Source organism: Biomphalaria glabrata, chromosome 1 (assembly GCF_947242115.1).
Source record: "Biomphalaria glabrata chromosome 1, xgBioGlab47.1, whole genome shotgun sequence".
Taxonomy (NCBI): domain Eukaryota; kingdom Metazoa; phylum Mollusca; class Gastropoda; family Planorbidae; genus Biomphalaria; species Biomphalaria glabrata.
Genome location: NC_074711.1, coordinates 38,938,680 through 38,965,072, shown reverse-complemented (window position 1 = coordinate 38,965,072; position 26,393 = coordinate 38,938,680). Strand labels below are relative to the sequence as shown.

Here is a 26,393-nt window from a genome sequence, read left to right as displayed (position 1 = left end):
TTGTTTTAGAATTGGTGTATTTTTATGAAAAAATCGCTTGCATAATTAATTTTATAAATTAAACGGTTTGCTTTTAGAAAACCAAAAGTAGCCGTTGCACCTAAACTTTTCAAGCCGGATTTAATGATGAAATAATATTTTTCATATCTCTTCTAGTTTTCGAGATCTGAGTGTGACAGACGGACAGACGGACAGACGGACATTTACGGGGGTCGCTAAAAAGAGACAAGAAAATGAGTCGTTGGTACAATGTACCTAACATTTCAAGTAGAGAAATGAAACCATTTTCTGACGCGTAAAAAAAAACATCTTTTTATAACCTATCAATCAGTGTAAGTACTAGATCTACGGATTTCTAATCAAATAGTTTCAGGACAAATTCATTTCATTTTTGTACCTTTCATTGATATGGCCCGAGTGTTGGAAATTGGAATGGCCCGCAGACCAAATAAGGTTGGGCATTAAGATCAATGTTGTGTTACGCACAAAACTAAAATTCAATAATAAAAATAGAAAAAAGAACTTTGATACTAATTCAATGAGGTGGGAGAGTTCTTCAGGCCTTCCGCCCCGATAGCCACTTGATCTTTTTCCATCAACGGGGTATCGCAAATTAAAAGCAAAACAACGCAACACTTTTCATCACATGTCTAGATCTGGAATAACTAATTGATTTTTTGGGTATTATTAGCGGCCCCCGAAAGGGAAAAGACGCTATTAGTTTTGTGCGAAATGTCTGTCCGTCTGTCCGTCCGTCCCGTTTAGATCTCGTAAACTAGAAAAGATATTGAAAATCCGACATCACAATATTTTAGACCATTCAACAAAATATCAGAAAACTCCACCATCCCCAGATGGAACTACAAAAAAGCCAACTGGCACCTATTCTCAAAGCTCACAGACCTATATACAACTTCAATAAACTGCAAATCAAATCAGGTTAATAAGTCATTCTCAGCTTTCTCCAAAGCAATACTCCTAGCAGCTAAGGAATCAATTCCTAGAGGAGCAAGAAGAGATTATATCCCCAACTGGTCTGATCACCTTCAACAACTCCACAATGCCACTATTGAAGCCAGAAACACAGTAGAAAATAACCCTTGTATAGAAAATAACATAAATCTAAAAGCAGCTAACGCAGTTTTCAGGAAAAATTACCTTTCCGCCATGAGGAAAAGTTGGCATGAAAAAACAGAACAACTAAACGTAGATAGAGATGGCCACAAACTCTGGCGTATAGCCAAATGTCTCAACCAGGAAGAAAACAGAACAACTCCTATAGTAATAGAAAAGGACAACAAACCCCTGAAAGGCCAAGAAGCAGCAAATGAATTCATTAAGTTTTTCCAAAGCGTAGGACAAATACAAATTAATGAAAGTAGAAATAAAGATGTAAACTCAGAAATCCAAGATAAATTTAAAGAAAACAATCCAGCTTACTCCTTGGGAATGACCACTAATCTTAAAATGAAGGAACTAGATGAATCCCTAAAAGTCCTCAAACCAAAACAAGCCCCGGGCCCAGACAAAATATCAAATGACATGCTTCTTCACTTGGGTCCTCAAGCCAAAAAAAAACTGCTACAATTATTCAATGCTAGCTGGAAATCTGGCAGAATTCCAAACATCTGGAAAAAAGCCATTATGATCCCTATACTAAAGCACGGCAAGCCAAGAAATAAACTGGATAGCTACCGTCCCATCAGCCTCACTAGCTGTACTTGCAAACTGATGGAAAGAGTGATAAATAGAAGGCTGACATGGATCCTTGAGTCAAATAACCTACTCACTGAAGCCCAGGCTGGCTTTAGAAAAGGCAGATCAACAGAAGATCAAATTGCCTTCATCACACAAGAAATAGAAGACGGCTTTCAAGAAAAGAAACCAACAACAATTGTGTGGGTTGACTTAGAAAAAGCATTTGACAAAGTCTGGGAACAAGGTCTCTTGCTCAAGCTAATCCAGCATCACATATCCCACAGAATGTACAACTGGATAAAGGAATACCTAAATAATAGAAAAGCCTTAGTTTGCATGCAAGGACAAAGAAGCCACACAGTGGGTATAAAAAATGGTGTCCCCCAAGGAGGAGTCCTATCCCCAACACTTTTCCTAATATTCATAAACGATCTAAATCAAAACCTACCCAAAAAAGTTAAGAGCAGCATGTATGCAGATGACCTTGCCTTAATTAGCACAGAAGAATATGTAGGAACATCGAAATTTCGATTACAAGATGCTCTTGATAAACTCAATAATTGGTCCAAAGACTGGGGCATGTCCATTAACACAAAAAAGACAACATATACCATATTCTTACTGTCAACAAAACAACAAACAATAAAATTAACATTAGATAAGGAAGCTTTAGAAAAAAATGACAGCCCTACTTATCTTGGAGTCACCTATGACCCGAGACTAACCTGGAAAAACCAAATAGATAAAACACAGAGTAAAGGCATCCAGAGACTATCCCTCTTGAAAAAATTAGCTGGCACAGATTGGGGAGCTAATCACAACATCCTGAAAAAGACCTATACCAGTTATGTAAGACCTGTACTAGAATATGGTGCCACAGCATGGGGCTCAGCAGCCCAAACCAACCTAAGAAAAATAGACAAGGTTCAAAATATTGGTCTAAGGATAATGACAGGAGCAATCAAAACAACACCCATAAGAGCTATGGAGGAAACCGCTGCCCTGATCTCTCTGGATGAAAGAAGAGAAATAAAAATCCTTTCCCAATTCACTAAATTGGAAACCTTGGAGAGGCACCCACTCAGAACAAAAATCCACAAAACTGGCACAAAAAAACCGTCTCAAAAGGACCAATTTCATACAGGAATCTCTAAACCTAAAAAAGAAACACCAACTTGAAAAAATTACTCTGGAATCCTCGATACACTATAATGAATCTCCACCCTGGGACGAAAGCCCTCTTCCTACTATAAGGGACCATATTGAAAACATAAAAAGAAAATCTGATTACAGACCAACAGAGCTCAAGGAAATAGTGAACTGTTTTCTACATACCAATTACCCTAGCAATCAGTGGATCAGAGTTTACACGGATGGCTCATCCCATAAAGCCACCACAAATGGAGGAGCTGGAATACTTATCGAATGGCCAGATGGAGGAAAACTAGAAAAATCCTTTGCAACTGGAGAGCTCTCTGACAGTCACAGAGCAGAAAGGGAAGCACTAGCACTAGCTGCTACCATGCTAGCAAATCATCCAAGTTCCCCTCACAGTCAGATTGTCTTTCTAACAGACGCAAAAACAACCCTCCAAAGCCTGCAAAACTCTGATTCCCCTTATATTAAAAACCTCAGAACAGCACTCACAAAGCTCAACCACAATAGCAAAAAAACTGTTATTCAATGGATACCAGCTCACATACAACTAGCAGGAAATGAGAAGGCTGACACACTCGCCAAGAGTGGGAGAACAAACTCACAAGTAAACTCTGCACTCTATCCAGAAGAAATGAAGAAATTAATTGTAGATAAAATAAATGAGAAATGGACGAGCTCCCATCCAAATCACAAGAAAGATGATGCTTACTATAAGCTATCCCGACAAGACCAACGTCTAATCTTTCGACTCAGGACCGGACACAACAGAATGCGACAACACATGTTCCGGAAGCTCAAAATGGGAACCAGTGAAATCTGCCCATGTGGAGTATCACCAGAGAATGCCGACCACGTCCTCCAAAACTGCTCTCTCTACCAAGAGGCCCGTATGAGACATTGGCCCCAAATCACCCCAATAGAAAGAAAACTATATGGAGAGCTCCCTGATTTGGAAACCACTGCGCAGTTCATCTCATGTATTGGTCTAGTCATATGAACACTCCAACATAACAATGAGAACGATGAAGAAGAAGAAGAAGACCATTCAAAGTTCTGATGCAACGGCTAGTTTTTTTTTTCTGAAAGCGAAAAATCTAATTTTTAAAATCAGTTATGCAAGCAGTTTTTTAAAGAAAAAGAGAAAAAGCTAATTAGTATGCATTATAAGTTAAACCTAATTTAAAAAGAATAATAATCTTGTAAACTTCATTTTCCTAAATTTTCGTTTTAATTATTGCGGATTTTGGATTCGTTTAAAAGGTTGATCCTTTTCAAAACAATGAGATAAATTATAAGACATCAGTTAGGCCAGGGCAGGCGCGGTAGCTGAGCGGTAAAGCGCTTGGCTTCCAAACCGGGGGTTCCGGGTTCGAATACTGGTGAAGACTGTGATTTTCAACTTTGGAATCTTTGGGCGCCTCTGAGTCCACTCAGCTCTAATGGGTACCTGACATTAGTTGGGGAAAAGTAAAGGCGGTTGGTCGTTGTGCTGGCTACATGACACCCTCGTTAACCGTAGGCCACAAAAACAGATGAACTTTACATCATCTGCCCTATAGACCACAAGGTCTAAAAGGGGAACTAGTTAGGCCAGGTTCACATGTAACTTCAAATTCACTTTCACCTATCCTTTGATCTGCGGGACCGTTGGGGCACTACACAAGATCTGTTAACCTTCTTTCTCCATTGTTATCTCTCATTTGTCTTTGATATAATTTCATTTGGATGTTCTTTCTGAAAATATTGAAGCCTGCCTGGGTGGACCACTTCGGGGTTTTGAGTTTGTGTTTCCACACAAACTGTCTTTTGTAACCTTGTTTCTTAATAATATTGTAATGTTTTGTATGCTCCAGATTTCCCTTAAAATAGATGTAAGTTTACATTTCATAAGCTTGAGTTACTTTATATTTAGTCTATATGTTGTGCTTACAACCAGGTCTTATTATTTATTATGTTAGTCTTATTCTTCATATGTAAGTTAAAACTGTATTTTGATGTGTCAAACCGGAACCAATAAAATGGGCCTCATCACTGACTTGCGACGTCGCAGCCTGTGTGCAGTTTACACCTATAGCTCGTTTCTACGTCACAGGTTTGACGTCACGACCTGTGGCGTGGCAACAAGCTATTGATCTAAACTACCCACAGGCTGCGAAGTAGCAGCTGAGTGTTGCGGCCTTCTCTAACGATGGCTCTCGGCCCAACCCACCAGACTGGCAATGTAGCCTACAGTTAGGAAACAGTAAGATTTACTTGAGATGATTTGCTCCAATTTATTTCGATATATTTCGCAATAGGTCACGTGATATACAGAGTCAATATTTTATTTTTAAGAGCAATTCACACTATTGACAATATCACTCTCAAAACACGAAAAGTTTTTTTTTATTAAAGTAAACTTATCCAAGCTTGTTTGCATACTCTATAGAGATATGAAAAGTTTTTGTTTTTACGGCTTCACGAGCATATTGTTCAGTATTACAAGCTGAAGTGTAGAACTGCTGGTTTATCTGTCTGTTGTCTTTTTAAAAGCTTAGACTTCAAAGCTCCGAGAGGATCTGAGATTCTACCATTGCATTGTATTCTACAGATGTTATCGTAGAGGTATCTCGTTGCCTGGGAAGTCTGGAAACAATGGCGCTCAAGAGCCGGAGTATTCGCAGAATCTCATCTCTCAAATCCTCACAAGTCAACCAGGTGAATGGTTGCAAGAGCGACCTGGACAAGGTGAACACTGTGACAGTGACCGAGACTGACACCTGGCCCGTCCATCCGCTGATAAACCAAGCAAGCGTACACACCAGAAAAGGAAGTAGGCAGACGATGTACGTGACAACAGGCGCCGAATGTTCGAGAATATTCATTTCTTCCTGTAGGACAACCTCTGAGTAGATTTGGCCTTCAGCGAAAGGCTTGGGCTCAACGCGATGGCATCTCCGGCACTGACAGGCAAGGATGGTCACGAACTGAGCCAAGCTCAGGTAGCAAGGCAGGTGAAGAGCGACACAGGAAAACGCAATAGCTATCGTCTCAGGCAAATAGGCGATACACATCACTTCATCCACATGAGGGAGATCATCGTCTGATGTTGACCTGAGAACCACTGGTACAAACACGCACAGACCCACCAACCAAGGCCAGAGGGATAGACATCTCCAATTAGGGACAGCCCAGATAGAGCTGTTTAAATGCCGGGCCACGGTTTGCAGATATTTCTTAAGTAGGTTCAACAAGTTGTATGTGATTACTGTCCAGCCGACAACAAAGTAGCCTAAACATTCAGCAATGATCTGAAAATAAAGGTTAGGTCAGAACTATCGCAATCACAATGTACATACTAAGGAATAAATCATTATAAAGACAAGATTATTTGGTTTGTATAGATTATAATTAATAGAAACGTATCCATTGAAATGAAAAAGGGATGATTGAACATTTCTTAAATGATTACAATATGTGATCTAAATAGGCGAGTCAATACAACAATTACATAATTAGCAAGCACTAAGAATAACAATTTAATCGTCAACGTCAACGCCAACAAAGCAACGAAATCAAACCTGAGGACAAATCAGGACTCTCAGGCAGCTTGCAGCATTTAGTGCTATACCCAGGCAGAACTTGCGCTCATCCTAGACGGTAGGGCAGCCGTTCATTCGGACACATCAGCTGTGGTCAGTGATGTGGGGAGGCATAAATAGTTCTCCTTTCAGACCTTGCAATCTATGTGGCGTCTGATGGTAAGGTCATCTGTTTCTTTGGTCAATGGTTAACGAACAGGTTGTCATGTGGCCAGCTCGACGACCAAACACCTTTACTTTCCCCAACTCAAGTCAGGTACCTATTAGATCTGGCTGGATTCAAGGGCGACATAAAAATCCCGAATTTCTAAATTAGTCTTCACCGAGATTCATACCCAGGACCTCAGGTTCAAAAGCCAAGCGTTTAACCACTTAGCCACCGCCCCCCCCCCAATCCCGAAACCTTTATCTCATTTTTTTAATGAGATAATCCATAGTCACTTTGTGACTGAAGGAGGCCATAGACAGATGTTTACATTACGTAATACTTACTTCCAATCTCTTACTTTGATAACATTCCTGGCCAGGACTTAGCTCTTGGCGTCTGATGTACTGCGCCAAATGCAGACAACCCAACATCAAATCTGCTAATGCCATGCTGACTTGAAGACCGTGTTTGGTCATCTTTCTCAAGCTTCGTGAGGAGCAGACAAAACCAATGAGTAAGATGTTGGATACCACGCTTATACCGCATACGGTGATAAATACAGTAGTAGTTGGAGTCATCTTTGGCTGCTGTTTGAGAACCTGTTAAGTTGTGTACAATTGTTTGTTTTTGGCAAATGAATTTCTAGTGATAGATATCCAGAGATAAATATCTAGTGATAAATATCAGCGATAAATATCTAGCGATAAATATCTGGTGATTTATATAGTATCTAGGAAGTCTGGAAGCGATTGAGCCCAAGAGGCGAAGCATTCACAAAATCTCTAAGTGAGTACACATCTTGATCAGACTAAATAAACCCCCTATAGCAGCGCGCAGGGAATAGCAGCGAACCCAGGACAATCCAAATGACAGTAAGATGATAATACCACACTACCAGTCAGAAATGAGTTCCACTATTTAAAATCATGACAACTGAATTTTTTTTCATTTTGGTATTCATCCGATTTACTTTGAATCGTAGTACTTTATGATTGTTGAATAAGCTTGTTCATTTTAGATTTGGTTCTTCACTTTTCTCAATTGATAATAATAGGGTAATAAAAAAAAGTAAAAACTATAACTGAATTACATTATTTAACATAGAAGACTCTATTGACAATCTTTGTTTACAACCTAGGAATTTATAATACATCACATCAGGCTTGAAGCTAGTCGCGTAGTTCGGGTGGAAGGGAGGTGGAACCAACTTCAGGGGGCCCCCCGAAATGAATGTCATAAATTTTGTTTTCATAAAATTTAAATATTACGCCACTGCCGTGTAATCTTGCCATTCACAGGGCGTCAAAAATGCTAGACAGCATTGATTTAGATAATGTTATAGATGACCTTTGACCTTTGCTGCACAAAACGCACGACGTGAGGCGTATGAATTGAGATTCGTCAATTGTGCATTGTTTCGCCAATAAACGGTATTATTCATTAAAAGAGTCGAATCTCAAAATGCAGGGGCACCTTAAGGGGTCCATTTTCCCTGGCTCTCAAATTCCTAGCCACGCCACTGCTTGAAAATCAAGATCTAGTATATATGTTCAAAACAATTCCTACTACTCTTCCTTGCTAAGTGTCATTCATACAAGAGACTGGACTACAAAGGGTTAACCAGTGTACTTCTCGAACTTAGAACATGATTTGCGCATCAATTTTAAAGTAGCTTCTTCATTTTATAAGAAAAAAAGTCGATAATAATTATATAAATTAATGGCCTTTAAACAAAATATAGGGATTAGAAATTAATCCTGAACGATTCGTTTCCACGAAATGAAACGTTTGAGACTCATCTGATTACATGTGTGTAGGAGTGTCCATGAATGAATCCATCTGTGTTACAGGGAATTAGATGACTCACAGGCACAGCACTCATTGCCAGGAATACAATCAGAAGAACAATTACAAACATTCATTCGTCCAAAAGGATCCTTTCTGTTTATTGTTTTACATTGTTTTAACTCATGATAAGCCTTGATATGAATCAAATGTATGGGCGTCTTTTAAGTGACGGGCGTTCTTTTAGGAGTGAACATATTAATGTGCTAGCCTACCTATAGGAAATAAGAACATGCATATATGTAACCCTGCCGTTACAAATGTGAAATATATGGAAATAGCTGTTTGCAGTGTTTTCACATTGACTTCTATAACTGAATATTAAAACAAAAAGATATGTTACTGTTTTAAAAAATAACAACAAAGAAGATCCGTTCTGTGATGTTATAACTCTCGTCCATTTGAGCTAGTATAACCAGTCCACTTCGTTGTAGCCATCTCTAGAGGCTACTTACAGGCTACCTGACTAGCTGAACAAAGTAATAGCCCTTCATAAGTTAATAAAGTAAACTTCTACTTTCAGACCTTGCAATCTATATGACAGATGATGTTAAGGTCATCTGATTCTTTGGCCAACGTTTAACGAGCAGGGTGTTGTAGGGGCAGCACCAACCACCTTTACTTTCCCAAACTTAAGTCACTTACCCATAAGAGTTGGGTGGACTCAGGATCCCAAAATTAAAAATACCAGTCTTCACCAAGATTCGAACCCAGGAACCCAGGTTCCGAAGCCAAGCGCTTCCCCACTCGGCCACCGCCCTGCCCCCTTCCTTTCAAAAGTGGTGCGATCATCAATGTGAACTTGACATCATTTGTCCCTTAGATCAAGAAATGAAGCCTTAGATTTAGAAACATGGGAATGGGAAGGAGATGAACAATCAGACGTACAAGAGAAATGTCTCAAAGTCCTCCAGGAATTAGTTGAAACTACTATGCACACATTAGCTCTACAGAACTTGTCTTAAATTCCAGGAATTAGTTGAAACTACTATGTACACATTAACTCTACAGAACTTGTCTTAAATTCCAGGAATTAGTTGAAACTACTATGTACACATTAGCTCTACAGAACTTGTCTTAAATTCCAGGAATTAGTTGAAACTACTATGTACACATTAGCTCAACAGAACTTGTCTTAAATTCCAGGAATTAGTTGAAACTACTATGTACACATTAACTCTACAGAACTTGTCTTAAATTCCAGGAATTAGTTGAAACTACTATGTACACATTAGCTCTACAGAACTTGTCTTAAATGTCTACATGTCACCACCTTTCGAAATATGAATGAATATCACACATGCTCTAAAGATCATGTGACAATAGTAACTATCGCGGCACATTAATGGATCACCACCGCTCATTTCTTACAACCATAGAGCACATACTAGACCATAAAGTTTTGAACTATCTACCGTGCACTGCTTACATCAGGAACTATGATAATAACTTACCGTATTTTTCTAGTTTAGCAAGGCTGGTGCAGACTGGTGTATTTAAGTCGGTCTGGTTAGGATTGAAACGTAGAAACAATGAACGTCCAATTAACCCATTTACTTGCATGCGCTTAATGAATGAACACGCACACATACACACAAATACAAGCATGAGCAAAGTCAGTGAGGTACTCAGCCACCATAGAATCTCTGATGGTGCTATTGGTCCACTTGTAGACCCCACCCCTGTCCTGCAGTGGAACACAAATTTAGTATTTGCTATTGTAGTTTTGAAAATATTAAACGTTAAACCTCTTATATATATATATATATATATATATAGTGTTTGCAAATTTCTGAGGTCTTAAGGTTTTGGTATAGGTAGAGTTACAAAGCAACTTTCTCATTCTCTCCCTTAGATCCGTACAAAGACACACACAGCGGAGAACAGCATTTTCTATTTTAAGTTTATTACATTAAAAAATAGTAATAATAAAATCAACGGAACAAATAACTGTAAGAAAATCTCTTCCTCTTTGTAAATGTGTAATTCTTCCTAATCTTACAGTCAGTTGTTTAAATACTGGAAACAATTAAACTCACACTCAATAAATATATAAATATTTAAAATGTACATTTTAAGAGCACTCTCAAATACAAGAATCTTACTTTAGTATCTCTTTCTAAGTAGCCAACATAAAATATTCAATTTATTACTATTTTCAGTAAACACTATAACCTATGATACATTAGTAATAATAATAATAATAAAATACTATATGCACGACTTTTACAATTACTATTCATAAATAAAATTAAAATGTAAAGTTTATAATATATAAAATGTAAAAACAAAATACATATTTTTTTTAAATTATAGGATATTAATATAATATTATAGTAAAATACTTTTTAAATGACTAAAGTAGAAAAAAAAAATTGTAATATCGACAGTAAAAATTCGACTCAATCTTTGGATATTAAACATTAAAATAAGCATAATTTTAAACATAATGCATGGTAATTTTTTCATTTCAAAGACGTCAGGGTTCTTTGGTATTTCGTAAGGAATCAATCAAACAAGATACAAGATTTGTACACTATTGCACCGTAGCAACACAATAAGTAAACTGGTAGCATGTACATACATCAACTATTTCCATCATACTAGTAGAAATATGTAAGAGCCTAGATTGTGTTTGTAACACTGTGATGAATTATTTAAAATATTATATACACTACTTTGTATCAGTATGAGCTTTATGGCAGTAAATTGTAAAATAATAGGTCAAAATACGCAAAGAGTAACATAAGAGTAACATGAAATCATGTTTTCTGACACTGTATCAAGTCTATCTCCATTTCAACCGGATGTATACCCCCTTACTTTAATTTCTGCTGGAAAGTTTCTAAGAACGATAATTTGCTAATCAAAGTGTACAAACACAACCAAAAATGTCACAAATGACATGACATCGACCAGTACACAAGAAATACACAAACAAGAAGACATATACCTAGCATGATGTATTATCAAATAGCCACAAATTCAATGAATGTTATAAACAAGCAAAATAAAACAGAATACTTAAAAAAACAAACAAAGTTTATATTAAGTCTATCAATTAGTTTGGATCAGTCATGTAGTGAAGTATGTAATAGATCTACATATATAATAATAAATCTTCTCAGTCTTCTCAATCCACTCTGCCAGCGAAGAGTCACTTAACATGGACGAACAGTCAAGTAATTACATTTGTAATAGATCTAGAGTAAATCTAGACTAACAATAATAAATCTTCTCAGTCTTCTCAATCCACTCTGCTAGCGAATAGTCTATGAACATGGAAGATTCTATAGTTATCTCTTGTTTCTATTTCATGTTTGATTGTTTGTGTTCACTAAACCTCAGACGACAACCTAATATAAAGGGGATTAATTCAACTTATACCACCACTTCAGTCAAGTACAAATTCTTTCCCTTGTTTGAGATACCAAACAAAGTAATTAATTGCCAATAGTTAATTAACTAATAGGTTATTTTTTAAAATTGATAAAATTGTCAGGTTAAATAAATAATTGTGCGAAACTGCAACTTGATTTGAGATTGGGTGTCAGAGAAATAACGCGTACAAACTTTTGGTCAGACAGACAGACAGACAGTGAGTTTATATAAGCTATGTTATAAAAATCGATCAACTAATATACATCATCATCTCAAAAAATCATCAATCAACAAAAAATATCACAGTTGGATTTGCTGTAGTAGTGAAATACAGCAACAATGTTGACAGCCTCAATATGTAGGTCACATAAGTAGGTCGTAGTAATGTATGTAGGTCATAATAATATATTTTTCCCTTAATCATGTGTGTAGGTAATCACAATATATATGTAGATTATAATAATGTATGTAGGTCACAACAATGTATGTAGGTCACAACAATGTATGTTATGTAGGTCACAACAATGTATGTTATGTAGGTCACAACAATGTATGTAGGTCACAACAAAGAATGTATATCACAACAAAGTACGTAAGTCAGAATAAAGTGTGTAGATCAGAATAAAATATGTAGGTCACAATAAAGTATGTAGGTCACAAAAGTTCAACAAGAAATGCGCTATAGTTCATTAGTATATACAAAACGTACATTGTCAATACAATGATTTCTCCCTCTCCTCCCACTCTACAATAAACAAGGCTTTGACAGTGATCATTGCTCAAGTATTCCAGTAAAAACGAGTCAGAAACTCAGTAAGAACATTGTAAATAACAAACAATTTTGTTTCCAATAATCCCAAAGTAAAACACTTTCAAATTAGTATTTGTGTCTTGCGCACAATAAATAAGACTAGGACATTATAATTATAAATCTATGCTATTTTTGATGGATATAAATATTTATATAAATAAATATAAAGAAATACTGGTTATCATAATGAGCAATAAATAAAATTCTTAAGATCTGGAATTCAATATAATGATTTGGATTTAGCTGGAGTGGAAAAGGTTATTAACTTGTTAATGATAATTTTTTATAACTTAAAAACGTCATAGATAATTTGACTTATACAGCAAAAGATTATATTGACCTAAAGGTTTGGAAAAAAAAAAACATGAATCACATTTAAAAAAAAACAAAAACAAAAGGGACGTCACAAGTGGAAGCCACCTAAATGCCCCTCAAAGCACCAATAAGCCTTTTTCTACTTGTTAACCTTGTGGTGTTTCAATAACTGTTTTTCTTATAGATTCCATATTATATATTCCATGGCATTGGCAATGTCATAAGAAGCCTTTAATGCGATGAAATGTTACTTAATCTTGTGCAAATAGATAGTTGTTAGGAGAGAGAGAGAGTCCTCACCTCTCAGTCACATAATATCTTGATCAATTTCTCAGTCACATGTTGTATTGTGTGTTTATGAATGAACGGTATCTCGATTATATACTGACTGTGCGGTAGAGACGCTAACTTCGGAATCTGTTTCATGTCCACATGTTTCCCAAGGGTGACGACCACAATTCGGACATCGGACCTCTTCAAGCGCATGGCTTCGAGCGTTGCTCCGATGTTGTTGGCGAGGTTCGAATCCACGAACAAAACCACAATTTTTTTCTGGGCCACTCGAGTCAAAGGCAGGAAATAGCGAATTCTGACTTTCTGAAGAAGTAGGTCGATCTCTGCCCGTTTCGTATCTAAATCTAATTCGTTTCTGAAATAGGCGGCTGTCCACTGATTGGTCAGTTCAATGTCGGAAGAACTTTCGCTCTCTCTTGGTGCATCCCGAATGACCCCAAAACGCAGGTCATCACCACTTTGCAGACCGCTTGATGAGACCACTTCGTTGAGGGTCCTTAGGATAAAGTCGTGGTGTGGGCCATTGACACTGTTTCTGTCATAGATAAAAACGACGTCTGTGGTCACTTGTGGGCAGTGAGCTGTAACAAAAGAGGAGACGGACATTACAATGAGCTAATGCTACTCACTACTATTTACAATACTACACCAATAGTGCCTTGTTATTAGAACATGATTAGAGTTACTAAATGTGTAGACGTTGGTGTAAAGCAGTGGTTCCCAAACTTTTTTGTCCCGTAGACCCCTTGCCATGTTTTCTGGTTTTCGGTAGACCCCCTGCAAATTCATTAACACTTTTTTTAAACACATTTCTAACTGTAGTGAGTTGAAGAGTGAAAAAGTAATTTAAAACTACACAACTACGGATGTTACGTGTCACATACGAATTTGTCGTCCTATGAAGTAGTCTTTCCTAACACTAAATATTAATTAATTAATTAATTAATATAATGCCTTAAGTATCATTGTGAAAGGTTTCGCAAAGAGCAGTTGTTAGTGTATTTCTTGATCTTTCACGTGTGGCTCAAATATTGAATCTTCGGAACTGTTTTCATTAACAGGAGAAGGGTCGAAGGCGAGTAACTGGAGCCTAAACCAGTAAGCTTTGAGCAGGAAGGGCTCATTAACCTTGCTTTCTACCCACCTAGCAGAAGGAAAACTTAACTCAAACCTCTGCTGCCTTGCTACTATACCCAAACATGGGAAAGGTCTCGTTGGTCAACCCAAGAAAATATAAGGAGACGGTGACCATTAGCGCCATGTATTCCTTGGCCGTCCCCTCTTTCTCTTTCCTTGGGGGTTTCAGGTTAGGGCTTGCCTTGTTATGTTGGATGCAGGCTTGCGAAGGGTGTGACCTATCCATCTCCAGCGTCTCTGAAAGATATCTACTTCAATGGGCTGCTGCTTTGTTCTTTGCCACAGTTCCTCATTCGAGATCTTGTCTGGCCAGCAGATTCTAAGAATCTTCCTCGGGCAGGTATTGATGAATACCTGGATTTTTTTTTCATGGTGGTGATGATGGTTCTCCAGGTCTCAGCGATTTAGAAGCAGATGCCAAGCAGATGGGCAAGACGTGAGGACAGTTGGAGAGATTCGCCCAGAACCGAGACGCCTGGAGAAAGCTGGTTGGTGGCCTATGCTCAGAAGGGACCACAGGCATAGATTAGATGAGATGGTGACTATTAGACAGTTTGTAGCACACAGCGCTACACCTTCTCAGACCAAACTGTATTTATTGTCTTTTGCAATGATTTACATAAGATATTTTAATTTTTTAACTCATGCCACCGAAGCGACCTTGAACTGTATTGTCACTTAAAGAAATTCTTTTAATAATAACAGATGTAGGTTTATGTAAAACGGCTGGTAAAATCAATGTTTGACCTTTGCTGTTTTCCGTATTTTGCTTTAAGTAATGAAATCTTGTAAGACTCTCACAAACCATCATCTTCTCTATATGATGTCGAACAGAGATTTTGTGGGTCTATTTTGAACTTTAAGTGTTCAAAAGTTTTTCAAATCTTAATTTTTGTTAGTTTGGCATTGTCTCAAATGATCCTCCAGCTTAACTGGTCCCATATCGTCATAAAAAAGTCAATTAGATAAAGGCAACTGATTGTTTGACAAGGAAGGAAGGAATCCCAATTTTAAATAATTAATGCTGTACTGTCTACATTTCTTTTCTTTTTTTCTAAATATTAGTTACATGTAGACAAAATTAAGCTATTTAAATAAGCATTGAAATTGATTACAATTTTTTGTTTGAATAGCAGGATAAATATTTAAAGGATTAATGAAGGTACAAATCATATATTAGTGTATGAAATAATTACATTAATGGAATGTGAAAATTAAGTAACTCGACCTGCTTAAATGAAATCTATTATCGTAGACCCCCGTGGACATCTCATAGACCCCCAATTTATTTTTTTACTTTCGTAGACCCCCTTGGAGGTCTTCGTAGACCCCTGGGGGTCTATATAGACCACTTCGGGAATCACTGGTGTAAAGTGTTTTTACTTACACACTATTGACTCTAACAATCGACGAGGATGTAAGTTGAACGAGTGCAAATGAACAAATGTTTTTCTTTTTGAAAGTTGTTTAGATAAAAAATAAAATCCTTGTTATTGCGTATATGATCAAACAGATTTGAATGTGATATTAAAAAGAATCATTTTCTGTTGATAATTTGATCATTTTTTAAATCTTTGAACAAATTTCTGTGAAGCTCTACTCAAATTTCTTTGGTTTGAAGACCCAGACACATTTAAATATGATCATCTGTGCATTGCAGACTTAAATCTTTCAAATTAATATTATTACAAAGTTTACAGTTAGCTTTAGGCTAGCAAAGAGTTAGGTTTACAATATATATATATATATACATAATTCCTTTGATAGAATCAACATTTGAAAATAAATCAACATACCAAACATTCCAGAAGATCCGAGTGAAGGCATCACTGAAATAAGAAGGTAATATAAAAAAATTAATGGATCTATTGAAATAACAAAAGATCTTAGATTAATTATCTTATAAGATAAAGCAAGATTACAAAGATAGTTTGTGTGGAAACACAAACTCAGAACAGTTCCCCGAAGTGGTCCACTTGACCAGGTAAGAAGACAGGTTTCAATATTTTCATCACGAATATCAGAAACTACGAACTGCAAACTACCAACAACTACAACCCGATCTTCAACAATACAAAATGAAGAGACAAGTATGTGTCGAAATTGTTGCCAATATCAATATAGAATCAACAGCATGATAAGCTGAACTGTACATGATATAATCGAACTAGACTGAGATCATACTATGACAAGCTGATCTACATGTAATATACATTTAATAGATTGAGCTTCATAAGCTAAACTTTATAAAAGACTGATTACAAGAGGATTTACGGTCAAAACAATATAAATTGAGAACCTACCATGACAATTCAAAACAAGATAAATTGAGAACCTACCATGACAAGCTCTGCTTGTTAACTGACTGATTATGTTTGGAAGCTCTTTTGCTTTCTCCACATGAAAGATATATTCCCCTGAATTGGCAAGATGTCCGAGATTCTCGCTGTTAGTCTTACCACCGAGAGCCACGACGAAAACCTCAACGCCCTTAGAATGCAGATATTTAGCTTCCCTCAAGGCTTCATCATTGTCGTCAGAGTGGCCATCTGTCAGCAGAATCAAGATTTGGGCAGCGTCCGGCCTGTTGCTCTTTCCTTCTTCTAACAGTTTGCTCCAAGCCGCCTCCAAAGCCATGGCCGTGTTGGTGTTGCCGCTGATGTGAGGGATTTTTTGGTGGTGGTGTAGGTCTGCCTTGGTGTGGATGTCGTTCGGGTTGACCACCAAGATGGGAGTGTCGCTGTAGGCTATCACACCCACGCGAGTCAGGTTTGGTGCGATGTCAAAGCTTTGACTGACCTTTGAAGAGAAAAGTGAAAGTATTGTTTGCTGACTTGTGTTTGACGACATAGCATTAATGGATCTAAATGTCTGTCGATCTTCTCCCTAACGAAGTTTAACATGCGCGGAATCACATTTTTTTCGCGGACTATTAAAAAAATGTGTGCCTTAAATTATTTATCTAAGCAATGAGTACAAATCTAAAGCACAGTACAATATTTATTAACGTTAGATTTATAGAAAGAGAAATCTGGAGAAAACTACCTTTTGTATGCTAAAGAAAATAATGTACTTATTATTTACCCTACTTTATAATTTAAAAGATTAAATTCATGGTCCTTTCGCGTCACTAAATAATTTTTTTTTATTTAGAGCATATTTTTAGGTAGTATTTTTCAATATATATATATATATATATATATATATATATATATATATATATATATATATATATATATATAAAGTGCTATGCTCTAATGTAATCAATAGGTAATCAATAAGTTTTTTTATAATAAATGATTCACAAACATTTACTAGACAACTTTGTATCTAATCGATATCCAATCAATCAACACATACAACACTTAATCAACGCATATACATAAAACCGACACTTTATCAACATCAAGTCAACATCCAATAAAAGCCTAAATCAACAACTCGTCAACATGTGTCATACGTCCTATGAACATCAGCTCAACATGTTATCAACATTCTAAACTTCTGTATAACCCTAACCAACCCTCTTACACATTAAAATGACTAGGATTTTACGAAGCGAAGAGCTGCCCTAATGTTACTTAAAACGTCCACACCTTGAAGTGGCGATTTCTAAAGCATTCATCAAGGAACAATAAAGCAGTTCATCTGACTGATAAGTACTTACGTTGGAAACAAACTTTTCCAGCACCAAGAAATCGGGCACCCACATGCTACTGGAGCCGTCTAGGACAAAGACAACATCAGCTGCCTTATCCAGACATTCTGAAAATGGAAAGTGTTATCAAATATATTGTCAATGTGGAGAACAGTAAATTATTGATTTAGCATTCAACTTATTAAAGTCAAATCAATCTGCTGCTATTAAATACGTTTCTGAATTTGTTATGCTGATATATGGACATCTGTGTGTCTGTGTGTGTGTTACTTCGTACTTCGTGTGTATACAATAGTGTCGCTATAGGTACAAGTGGAATATATATATATATATATATATATATATATATATATATATATATATATATATATATATATATATATATATCTTTGGCATGGCATTCACTTACAAAATAACTTATTTTCATAGAATAAGTCTACTTTTACCTGTATTGTTAATGACATGCATATATTAGAAAAAGACAACCTCTTATAGGCTAGGAAATAATTTTGTACTGTTTATCTACCCTACCCTTTAATTTTAGACTGCATGTTTACCCCCTACTGTCGCTACAGAATGTATATTGAAAGAGCTTAAGTAGTTTTCAGAAGATCTCGAGTCTTCGGCTTCACCCTCTTCTGGGATTTTAGGTAATTCAAAGCCATTTCCAAAGAAAACTTCCCGAAAAAAGAGACCTTCAGACAAAGGTCGGAGAAAAGACGGCCTTTGATTTTAGAGAAAGCTTTCTCATTGGTCAGTTTCTAGGAATGTTACACTCTTCATTGACACTAGCACAGGTATGGGCTACAACGATTGTTTAAAATACTTGACTTTGAAAAAAAAATCATTGAATCTAGAATATAGATCATTGATAAACAATAAAATTTTATATCTCAAAGATTGTAACTTGTGAGTTTTGATTTACACAAGAGTTCAACACATGGTCAAAGTTGAGTTCATTGAAGGAGCCAGACAACTAGGAGCCAGACAACTAGGAGCCAGACAACTAGGAGCCTAACAGTGACTTACCATGGACAGTCTCTTGAATCTCATGATCATGATTATCTAATCAAAAACAAAATAAGAATTATTAGCTTTTATTTTGTTAGTTTTTTAAAATAGAATTTAACATTTTAAATTTTGAGTCTAAACAAGTATTTTACTTTTTTTTTTCCACCACCGAAGACATCCTCACACAATATTTATCTGAACAAAATATTTTTAAAGGATATTCCCTTTCAGTAGTTCAATAGGACATACCTCGCCCCCCCCCCTCCCCCGACCCATAATTTCTAATTTCTCAACGCTACCTATAATGACATCACTGTATTAACTAAAATGACATAGACATTTCTAGCAAACCGTTTGTTAGTATGATACACCGTAGCATCAGGCTAATCTCGTGTCACTATTTATATTTGTATTCAAGCCTTTCATATTCAACGATCAGTTTTATCATTTTAAAAAACTGAAATTACTTTTTGACTCTTTTTTTTAAACACAGTTTTTTCTATAACGCGTACGTGCTAGTGCGTATGTGTTCCGTCGCTCTTTTCAATGACTTTGATAAAGTGTCCGATTAATTAAAAACTTACAAATGCTAAATTTCTTACTTCCTTTTTTTTGTGTTCATAAATAATGTATAAACAAATTCTGCTACTTACTGTGACAAGCGGAGGTAACCAATGTTTTGATAATGCTCTGCAAGGCTTCAAAGTTATCCACCTTGAACACGTGACTGTGTTTGGGCTCGCTGGCCACAGCCCTTAACTCAAACGTGTTGACGGAGTGACCAACACCCACGCTAAAAATCTCAATGTTTTTACGCCTGGCCTCGGAGGCCTCCTGCAGCGTGGCATTCTCGTCGTCCGACCTTCCATCCGATATAAGGATGATCTGATGCTTCGCCCCTGGCCGCCCACCATGTTCGGGTCTGAACATATTTGTGTGAACGTGACGTAGGGCCAGATGGGTCCTGGACAGTTCGGCCAGATGTTTGATATCACCGACAGCTATCTTCAGCTCGTGATTGTTGTTATACTCCCCGAGCCCGATATTCTCGTGGTGCGAGGCTCCGATGGAGACCACGCCAACCTGGATTCGATCCTTGCCGATTGGGAAAGAGTCGATCATCGCTTTCACGAAAACCAGCTGACTCTTGAAATCATCTTTGTGAAGGCTGAATGAAGAGTCTATCAGGAAAACAATGTCGGAGACCATTTCATGACACTCTGTTGATTCACAAAGAATATAATGAACTCGTTTCTTTTGACTGACCCTACATTAGACATTTATAAAGTATTCTAGTAGAAACTGACCTTTTTTTTTAGACATAGATCTATCTATTAAGAAGAAAAAAAAAATTTCTAGAACGAGCATATTACAAGCAAGGATGAAAATGCTATTTTAATACAAATAAGTGTTGCGTATCTGTCCTTCTAGTAGATCTCTGATATGGTAATTATTTTCTCAATATAATATTTTATTATTTAAAGGTTACTTGTATTTAAGATATTCTAGTAAGATCTAAATACAAGGTAGTCAGTCAACTGGTTATGCTACACATTGAATCAAGTTGAAACTTTATACAATTATTCATTGGCGTACACCAGGGGTTCTCAACCTGTGGGTCGCGACCCCCTTGGGGGTCGATTGACGATTTGCCAGGGGTCGCCTAAGACCATCGAAAACAAGGATTGTTATTGTCTATTCTTCTATTGCTGTATGTGTGTGTGTGGGGGGGGGTCGCCGAGCATAAAAGGTTGAGAACCGCTGGCGTACACCATACAGGAACCAATAAAAAAAAAATTAACCCGTTTGTCAATTAACTACTGGTTATTAATTATTTCATTGTATTACCATCAAGGGAAACTAATCCGTCAGTATTCACAGCTATGGCTACATTTGTCGGGTTTTGGCCGTCTAAATGATTGTATACGTTATTTCTCCCACACCCATTCTGGGATCAAGTTGAAACTTTCAACAATTATTTATTGTATGTAACAAAACATGAATCAATTCTAAAAAAAAAAAGAACCAATAAGTCAATTATTTCTTGGTTATTAAATAGTTTGTTTGATATCGACAAAATTGAAATATTTGTTACATTCTTGAGCAGGGCGACAGGGGATGGGAAGGGGTTGGCCTGGAACGTAAGACTAGCGTGACCACAGTACGAAGTGCATACTCCACAACCAGGTGGCCAACTATAAAGTACGAAAATGTATCTAGTAAGAAAGATGAAATTCTTTTAGCGAGCTCCAGATCAGTTCAATGAAACTTCAAACGACTGGATAATAGATATGAATCTAGCCAAATTAAGTTTTTGTTTTCATTTTAATTTTAAAAGTTTTACATTGAGATGCAATGTTTAGTCAGAATTTATTTGAATTTGGTTTGAAGACGAACTTTCTAGAAAAATCAAGACGAGGATTCAAGTGCTTTTTGTTCACTCTTTGTGAGAACATCGTCAAGACTTAGGACCTAACGAAACAGTCACTTAACTCGAGACAACTTAGGACCTAACGAAACAGTCACTTACCTCGAGACAAATGGAACGTCCTGACCCCAATCACAATCTATCAGAGAAAACAAAACACTTTGTGAAGAGGGTTAGAAACAAAGAGAAATAATATAGTCTGAGCGTTAATTTGCATTTGAAGTTTTATTGCTAATTTTAAATTTAATTTTCTCAAGTAGTTAATTTACATAATTGCAGTAACTACGAAACTAAAATCTAATTGGTAACATCATATGCAAGGTAATGTTCCCCTTTCAGAGCATGCGGTTGACAATATTGGTGATGCTTTGACAACATTCTAGTACTATTCATTGTATACATTGAAATAAAAAAAGTTCAATTATGACTTTAGATTTGAATGTACCATCGATTAATTTTTAAGAACTATTTCTATTTTTTCATGATATGATTTGATTTTTTAACCTAAACAGAATAGATCCTACCCATTCGTTCTGTATAAACCAACGCTTCAAAGATATGTAACATTTCTCAGGACTCTTTCGAATTTGAAAGTCAAATGAAGTTACTAAGCAGCTTTATATAATTATATTCTAATAATATATTTTACCAGACTATATCTACAATAAATAGATAGATAGATAGATAGATAGATGAAAAAGATTTTCATTAATTTTTTTAATTTACACAAGACATTTCAATGTATTCTTAGTCTTAAAAAAACAACTCACCACACTGACGTGTAATAAAATCCAGACCAACATTGTCTACTCTTTATCCTGAATTTATTTTAAAACACAACCTGGAAGATATGATTTTTAATTGTATTATTTTTTTAACACAGCATTAGCATATTTTTTAAATTTTATCTTAATACTTAGTGTTAAAATTCTATACAATACTCAGACATAGATTATTTCGTTGTCTGCTGAGGATGTCATTACAACAGTGATGGCTAAACTATAGTCCGAAGGCAACATTACGGCTCGTAAGGCGTTGTTATCACGTGAATCAGCTCCGTTTGAATTTATATGGCCCACATGCTGAACTAGGTTGGCCACCACTGTGTGTTGGGAATGCATTAGGTTCACATGCCGAACTAGGTTGGCCCCCACTGAACTAGAAGATCACATCGTCTGCCAAAGTCTACAGTCCTATCACGCAAGTAGTCTGGACAAAGACTTTCGCAATGTTACTTCAGACTAATCTTTAAGAACGACACAGAAAGAAGTGAATTTGAAAACAACAAATCTAATCATAATAGAGTAGAGATTATTGCAGAGCTGGGCTCAGTTCCAGACTTAATAGTTTGTATTAAAAATGTAACGAAAAAAGGGGTACATCAATTCTGAATAAACTTCACATGTTTTAACCTGGTGGCTTCTTTAGTTTAAAATCAAACGAGTATTTTTTTTCATAATCAATCCACATTATCCACATATAGTTTGATCTTTTTTTTTTAAATCTAGATCTAGTCATGGCTCCAATCTTCCTTGATCTTGTATTCCTTTTCGTCTTGTATGATGTACATGTGTACTCTTGGAATTATTGACATTGAGCCACTCATTTCAGAATTAAAATGAACTTAACTATTTCTTCTATTATCTTTTAAGGTAACAAAAAAAAAAACCATCTAACTAATTGATCCTACACTTGTTACGTTGATCAGTATGCTTAGTGTAACTCTGTGCTCTCGCAAGTGAAGAGGTAACTGTGTTTACTCCAGAAGCAGTAACTGGTCCAAATTAGCAGTACGATGACATGTTATCGGGAAAATGAAATTTGACGCCATTACTTAATAAGACAACAGGAAAAACATGAAAAATACTTTTAAAAAAAGACAATACCTCCTTTATGCAACTTATTGAGCGATTGTTTTTCTCAAATGAAAGCTAGAATAAAAAATTTTTTTATATACCCCTGCCTCTCCCCCTTCTCCCCGAGAAAGAATCTTGGTGAAGTGAATGTATAGATCTAGTACACCTTTAAATAGTCCAATGATAGACTTAAAAGACAATGCGCATTAATTTATTAAACTCTTGAATCAATAAAGACTCACATTCGGAAATTCACGAACGCAATAGTCCTTTCAAGATCGCGATAGTCCTTTCAAAACCGATTTAGGATCTAGACCTAGATTTAGTCTCTTGCCAAATTTACATTTCTTTATTTTCACTTTGAAAAATTATATCGATCACACTTTAGTTTTCCCATCAACGAGCAAGTAATTCTTTTCTCAGCGATATACATCAACTGTTAAATTTTAAGAAAAATCGTTAGAGCCATTTTTGAGATCAGCTGTCCGACCACCCTCCACGAAGGAGTGACTTGAAAAGAGGTCTTGTACAAAGTTACACTCTTGGAGCAAAATACCACTAACTGAGAACAATAAAACAGACTGAGAACTTGAGAAGCATTAGTATATTATTGTAAAAAAGATTAATAGTGAACAAAACAATAAAAAAGATGTATTCCAAAGATTTTGTATTTTAGCCTAAAAAACGAACAGTTCCTTTTAAATCTATCTCTTACTTAAACATCTACCTGGAGTTGGTTTTATATCATCAATAAAACTCAAAATTAAACAAATTCTTTATTTATCTTTTAATCATGATTTAAAACATCTTTATAAAGAAATATTATCCTTATAAAAATTTTAAACTAAAATAATTTTTGACCATCTATTTAGATCTAGATTTTAGCTACTTACTGGGACAAAATCTGGCCATCAAGATTACAATACTGTTCATTTGGTAACAAAATTTTGTCCGATGAAAGTTCACTTTTAAATTGTTTATACAGATTTAGATTCTAGATCCGTTTATTTTACTTCTAAATCTCCTTATTCTGCATTTATTTGCAATTTCGGTTTATAAAATATTTAATAAATTTATTTCTTCTAATTTGGTAAACAGATTCGAGTGTCCTATTTTTAATTTGACTGTCTACAATCCTGTCAAGTCCACTACTTATGTCTATTGTTTCGCATATCTAAGAGCACTGGTCACTGTAGTCGCTCTCCCACACCTTGCTCACTGTAGGTACATCTTGTATCTATATTATTTTGGCTTCATCGTCTGCCTGCATGCTTTCCCCCTTATACCCTCCCACCCATTCTACTGACCAGTTTAATGCATTCATCTGATTGGATGGTATAGTTTAAGCCACGGGAATTCCCCTTCAGAGCAATTTCTAAAAAAAAAGAACTTTAAAAAGGGCTCTGATAAACAAAAAAAAATGTATACACACATTGGCAGAAAGAGAGAGAGAGAGAGAGAGAGAGAGAGAAATCAACACATAGTTGCACACATTCACTTGGCTCAAAGCAGACTGTTCACTTTATCAACCACGTGACGCGACTCAACGATTCCAGGCCTAGGGTTATCTCGGGGCCGTCGTGTTAGCTATCCATTGGACATATCAATAATACTTGACAGACACCAACAGTCTTAGCCACAATCTGCCGCGTTATAGTGAGAACAAAAAAAAGGTATTCAACTATCAACCATCCTTCACATAGCAACACATCTTCAACGCAACACTATTATTTTGAACTATGTAAAGCTTTTTTTTTGCTTTTCCATGTACACCTCTCATGTCCTCCCCCTTGTTTATTTACGACATACTCGACGGCAATAAAACAAACTAAAAATGTTACCATGAACTGGCGCCTCGTTGTGGTAACCATAAACTTCCACGAAATGATGTTATCCATCGTTACCGAGGTCTACCACCCTGCCTGGCCAGAATATGTCAATCACATTTCTTACGCTACCAACACCGAACTGTAAGGATCCTAGACCACAGCTCGAGCAGGACAGCTGTGTAGATAATGACGACTGTCGTACTGACATCTTCTCGAATATATGCATCTACTTTAAATGTACAGGTCAACAGATAACATGGTTTTACGAAGTTAGATAACTAAAGGCGAGTCTAATGATATACTTACTCAGTACTATATACACTACAAGATATCCCGACACTCTTTTGTTTTAGCACTGTATCTTTGTTAGTTCCTTTCTTAATAACGATCAAGTGGATAGTCCTCCAGCTAAAGTGGCCACATGCAATACAGTTCAGCCAATTCTACACTAGTTTTCAAACTGTTCCCGGTGCGTTCTTCGTCCTAGACCAGAGTTCGCGGAGTCTTTTTATAGAAGAGAATTCCTCGGCTTCAGCCAATGAAAATCGACTATTTAATGGTGGTGGGTGATTCATAACGTCATAGACAAGAATGCTCCGGTAAGAAGAAAAAAATGTAATGTGCGAAAAAAAAAAAGGGGGGGGGGCTACAAAATAAAGAGAGAAAGTGGATAGAAATTTCCGATGTAACCGGTCGACTCTAGTTTTGTATCCCCCATTCATTCAATAGGCGAAAGAGAAAACTAGGGAGGGGGGGGGTTTAAGACAAAAGGATGTAGATGAAGCGCGCGAGAGCTTACAATTGAAGTCAAGAAATGCATTAGGATAACAGCTTGCACCCAAGTCTTACCAACATACTTTGCACCTAGATTCGCTTCTTTTTTTTTTTTTTGTTCAAAGCAAGAAACAATAGTACATGTATTTTGAACAAGTTATTTTCAGCTCGCCCTGGAGGCTATGTTTGATTTTATGGTGGATTACAAACTAGTTTATAAATGACCTAAGTCAATGGAGTAGCAAGGTGGTAGCCAGTAGACCAGCGGTTCAAGAATACAAGGAACAAGAAGGTTGAGTGTGTGACAAAAACCAAATCGAGTCACATCTTGTATGTGCTGAAAGCTATTCCAAAGTGTGTATCACTATTTACAAGTTGTAGTCAGTGGCGTAGCTAGGGTGAGAGGAGGAGGGGGGAGAATTTGAAAATCCCCCCGCGCCCCCACTTTAGGGGGTCCCCAAATGATTTT

General features: G+C 36.5%; 2 protein-coding genes across 4 annotated transcripts; both read right to left on the bottom strand.

Annotated features, from left to right (window-relative positions):
- Positions 1–5,057: 5,057 nt before the first annotated feature.
- LOC106070120 (uncharacterized) lies at positions 5,058–9,931 on the bottom strand. The gene is made up of 3 exons (XM_013229960.2): positions 9,885–9,931; positions 6,930–7,184; positions 5,058–6,146 (listed from the first exon to the last, which is right to left on the bottom strand). The coding sequence occupies exons 2-3, from the start codon at positions 7,161–7,163 to the stop codon at positions 5,397–5,399; spliced, it is 984 nt and encodes a 327-aa protein (XP_013085414.2). The 5' UTR covers positions 7,164–7,184; positions 9,885–9,931; the 3' UTR covers positions 5,058–5,396.
- A 2,477-nt stretch (positions 9,932–12,408) lies between these two features.
- On the bottom strand, positions 12,409–25,681 carry LOC106070121 (collagen alpha-6(VI) chain-like). 3 transcript variants are annotated; one of them, XM_056035604.1, is made up of 9 exons: positions 25,457–25,681; positions 22,236–22,306; positions 21,568–21,604; positions 19,691–20,257; positions 19,056–19,091; positions 18,036–18,133; positions 16,708–17,167; positions 16,165–16,197; positions 12,409–13,812 (listed from the first exon to the last, which is right to left on the bottom strand). In XM_056035604.1, exons 2-9 carry the CDS (start codon positions 22,266–22,268, stop codon positions 13,241–13,243), a joined length of 1,836 nt encoding a protein of 611 aa, XP_055891579.1. In that variant the 5' UTR covers positions 22,269–22,306; positions 25,457–25,681; the 3' UTR covers positions 12,409–13,240. The 3 variants fall into 3 exon arrangements, with proteins under 3 accessions (XP_055891579.1, XP_055891587.1, XP_055891593.1); XM_056035612.1 differs by lacking the exon at positions 25,457–25,681 and adding an exon at positions 24,215–24,643; XM_056035618.1 differs by lacking the exon at positions 25,457–25,681 and adding an exon at positions 23,156–23,248.
- Positions 25,682–26,393: the final 712 nt, after the last annotated feature.

Excerpts from the sequence above, each read along its gene's own strand:
- LOC106070120 (XM_013229960.2), bottom strand. The coding sequence starts at position 7,163 with ATGACTCCAACTACTACTGTATTTATCACCGTATGCGGTATAAGCGTG. Across the intron at positions 6,147-6,929 it reads ATCAAAGTAAGAGATTGGAA|ATCATTGCTGAATGTTTAGG; the intron begins GTAAGTATTACG and ends CTTTATTTTCAG.
- LOC106070121 (XM_056035604.1), bottom strand. The coding sequence starts at position 22,268 with ATGTTGGTCTGGATTTTATTACACGTCAGTGTG. Across the intron at positions 20,258-21,567 it reads GACGTTCCATTTGTCTCGAG|AGTGTCATGAAATGGTCTCC; the intron begins GTAAGTGACTGT and ends GTGAATCAACAG. Across the intron at positions 17,168-18,035 it reads TGGAAAAGTTTGTTTCCAAC|GTCAGTCAAAGCTTTGACAT; the intron begins GTAAGTACTTAT and ends TTCTCTTCAAAG.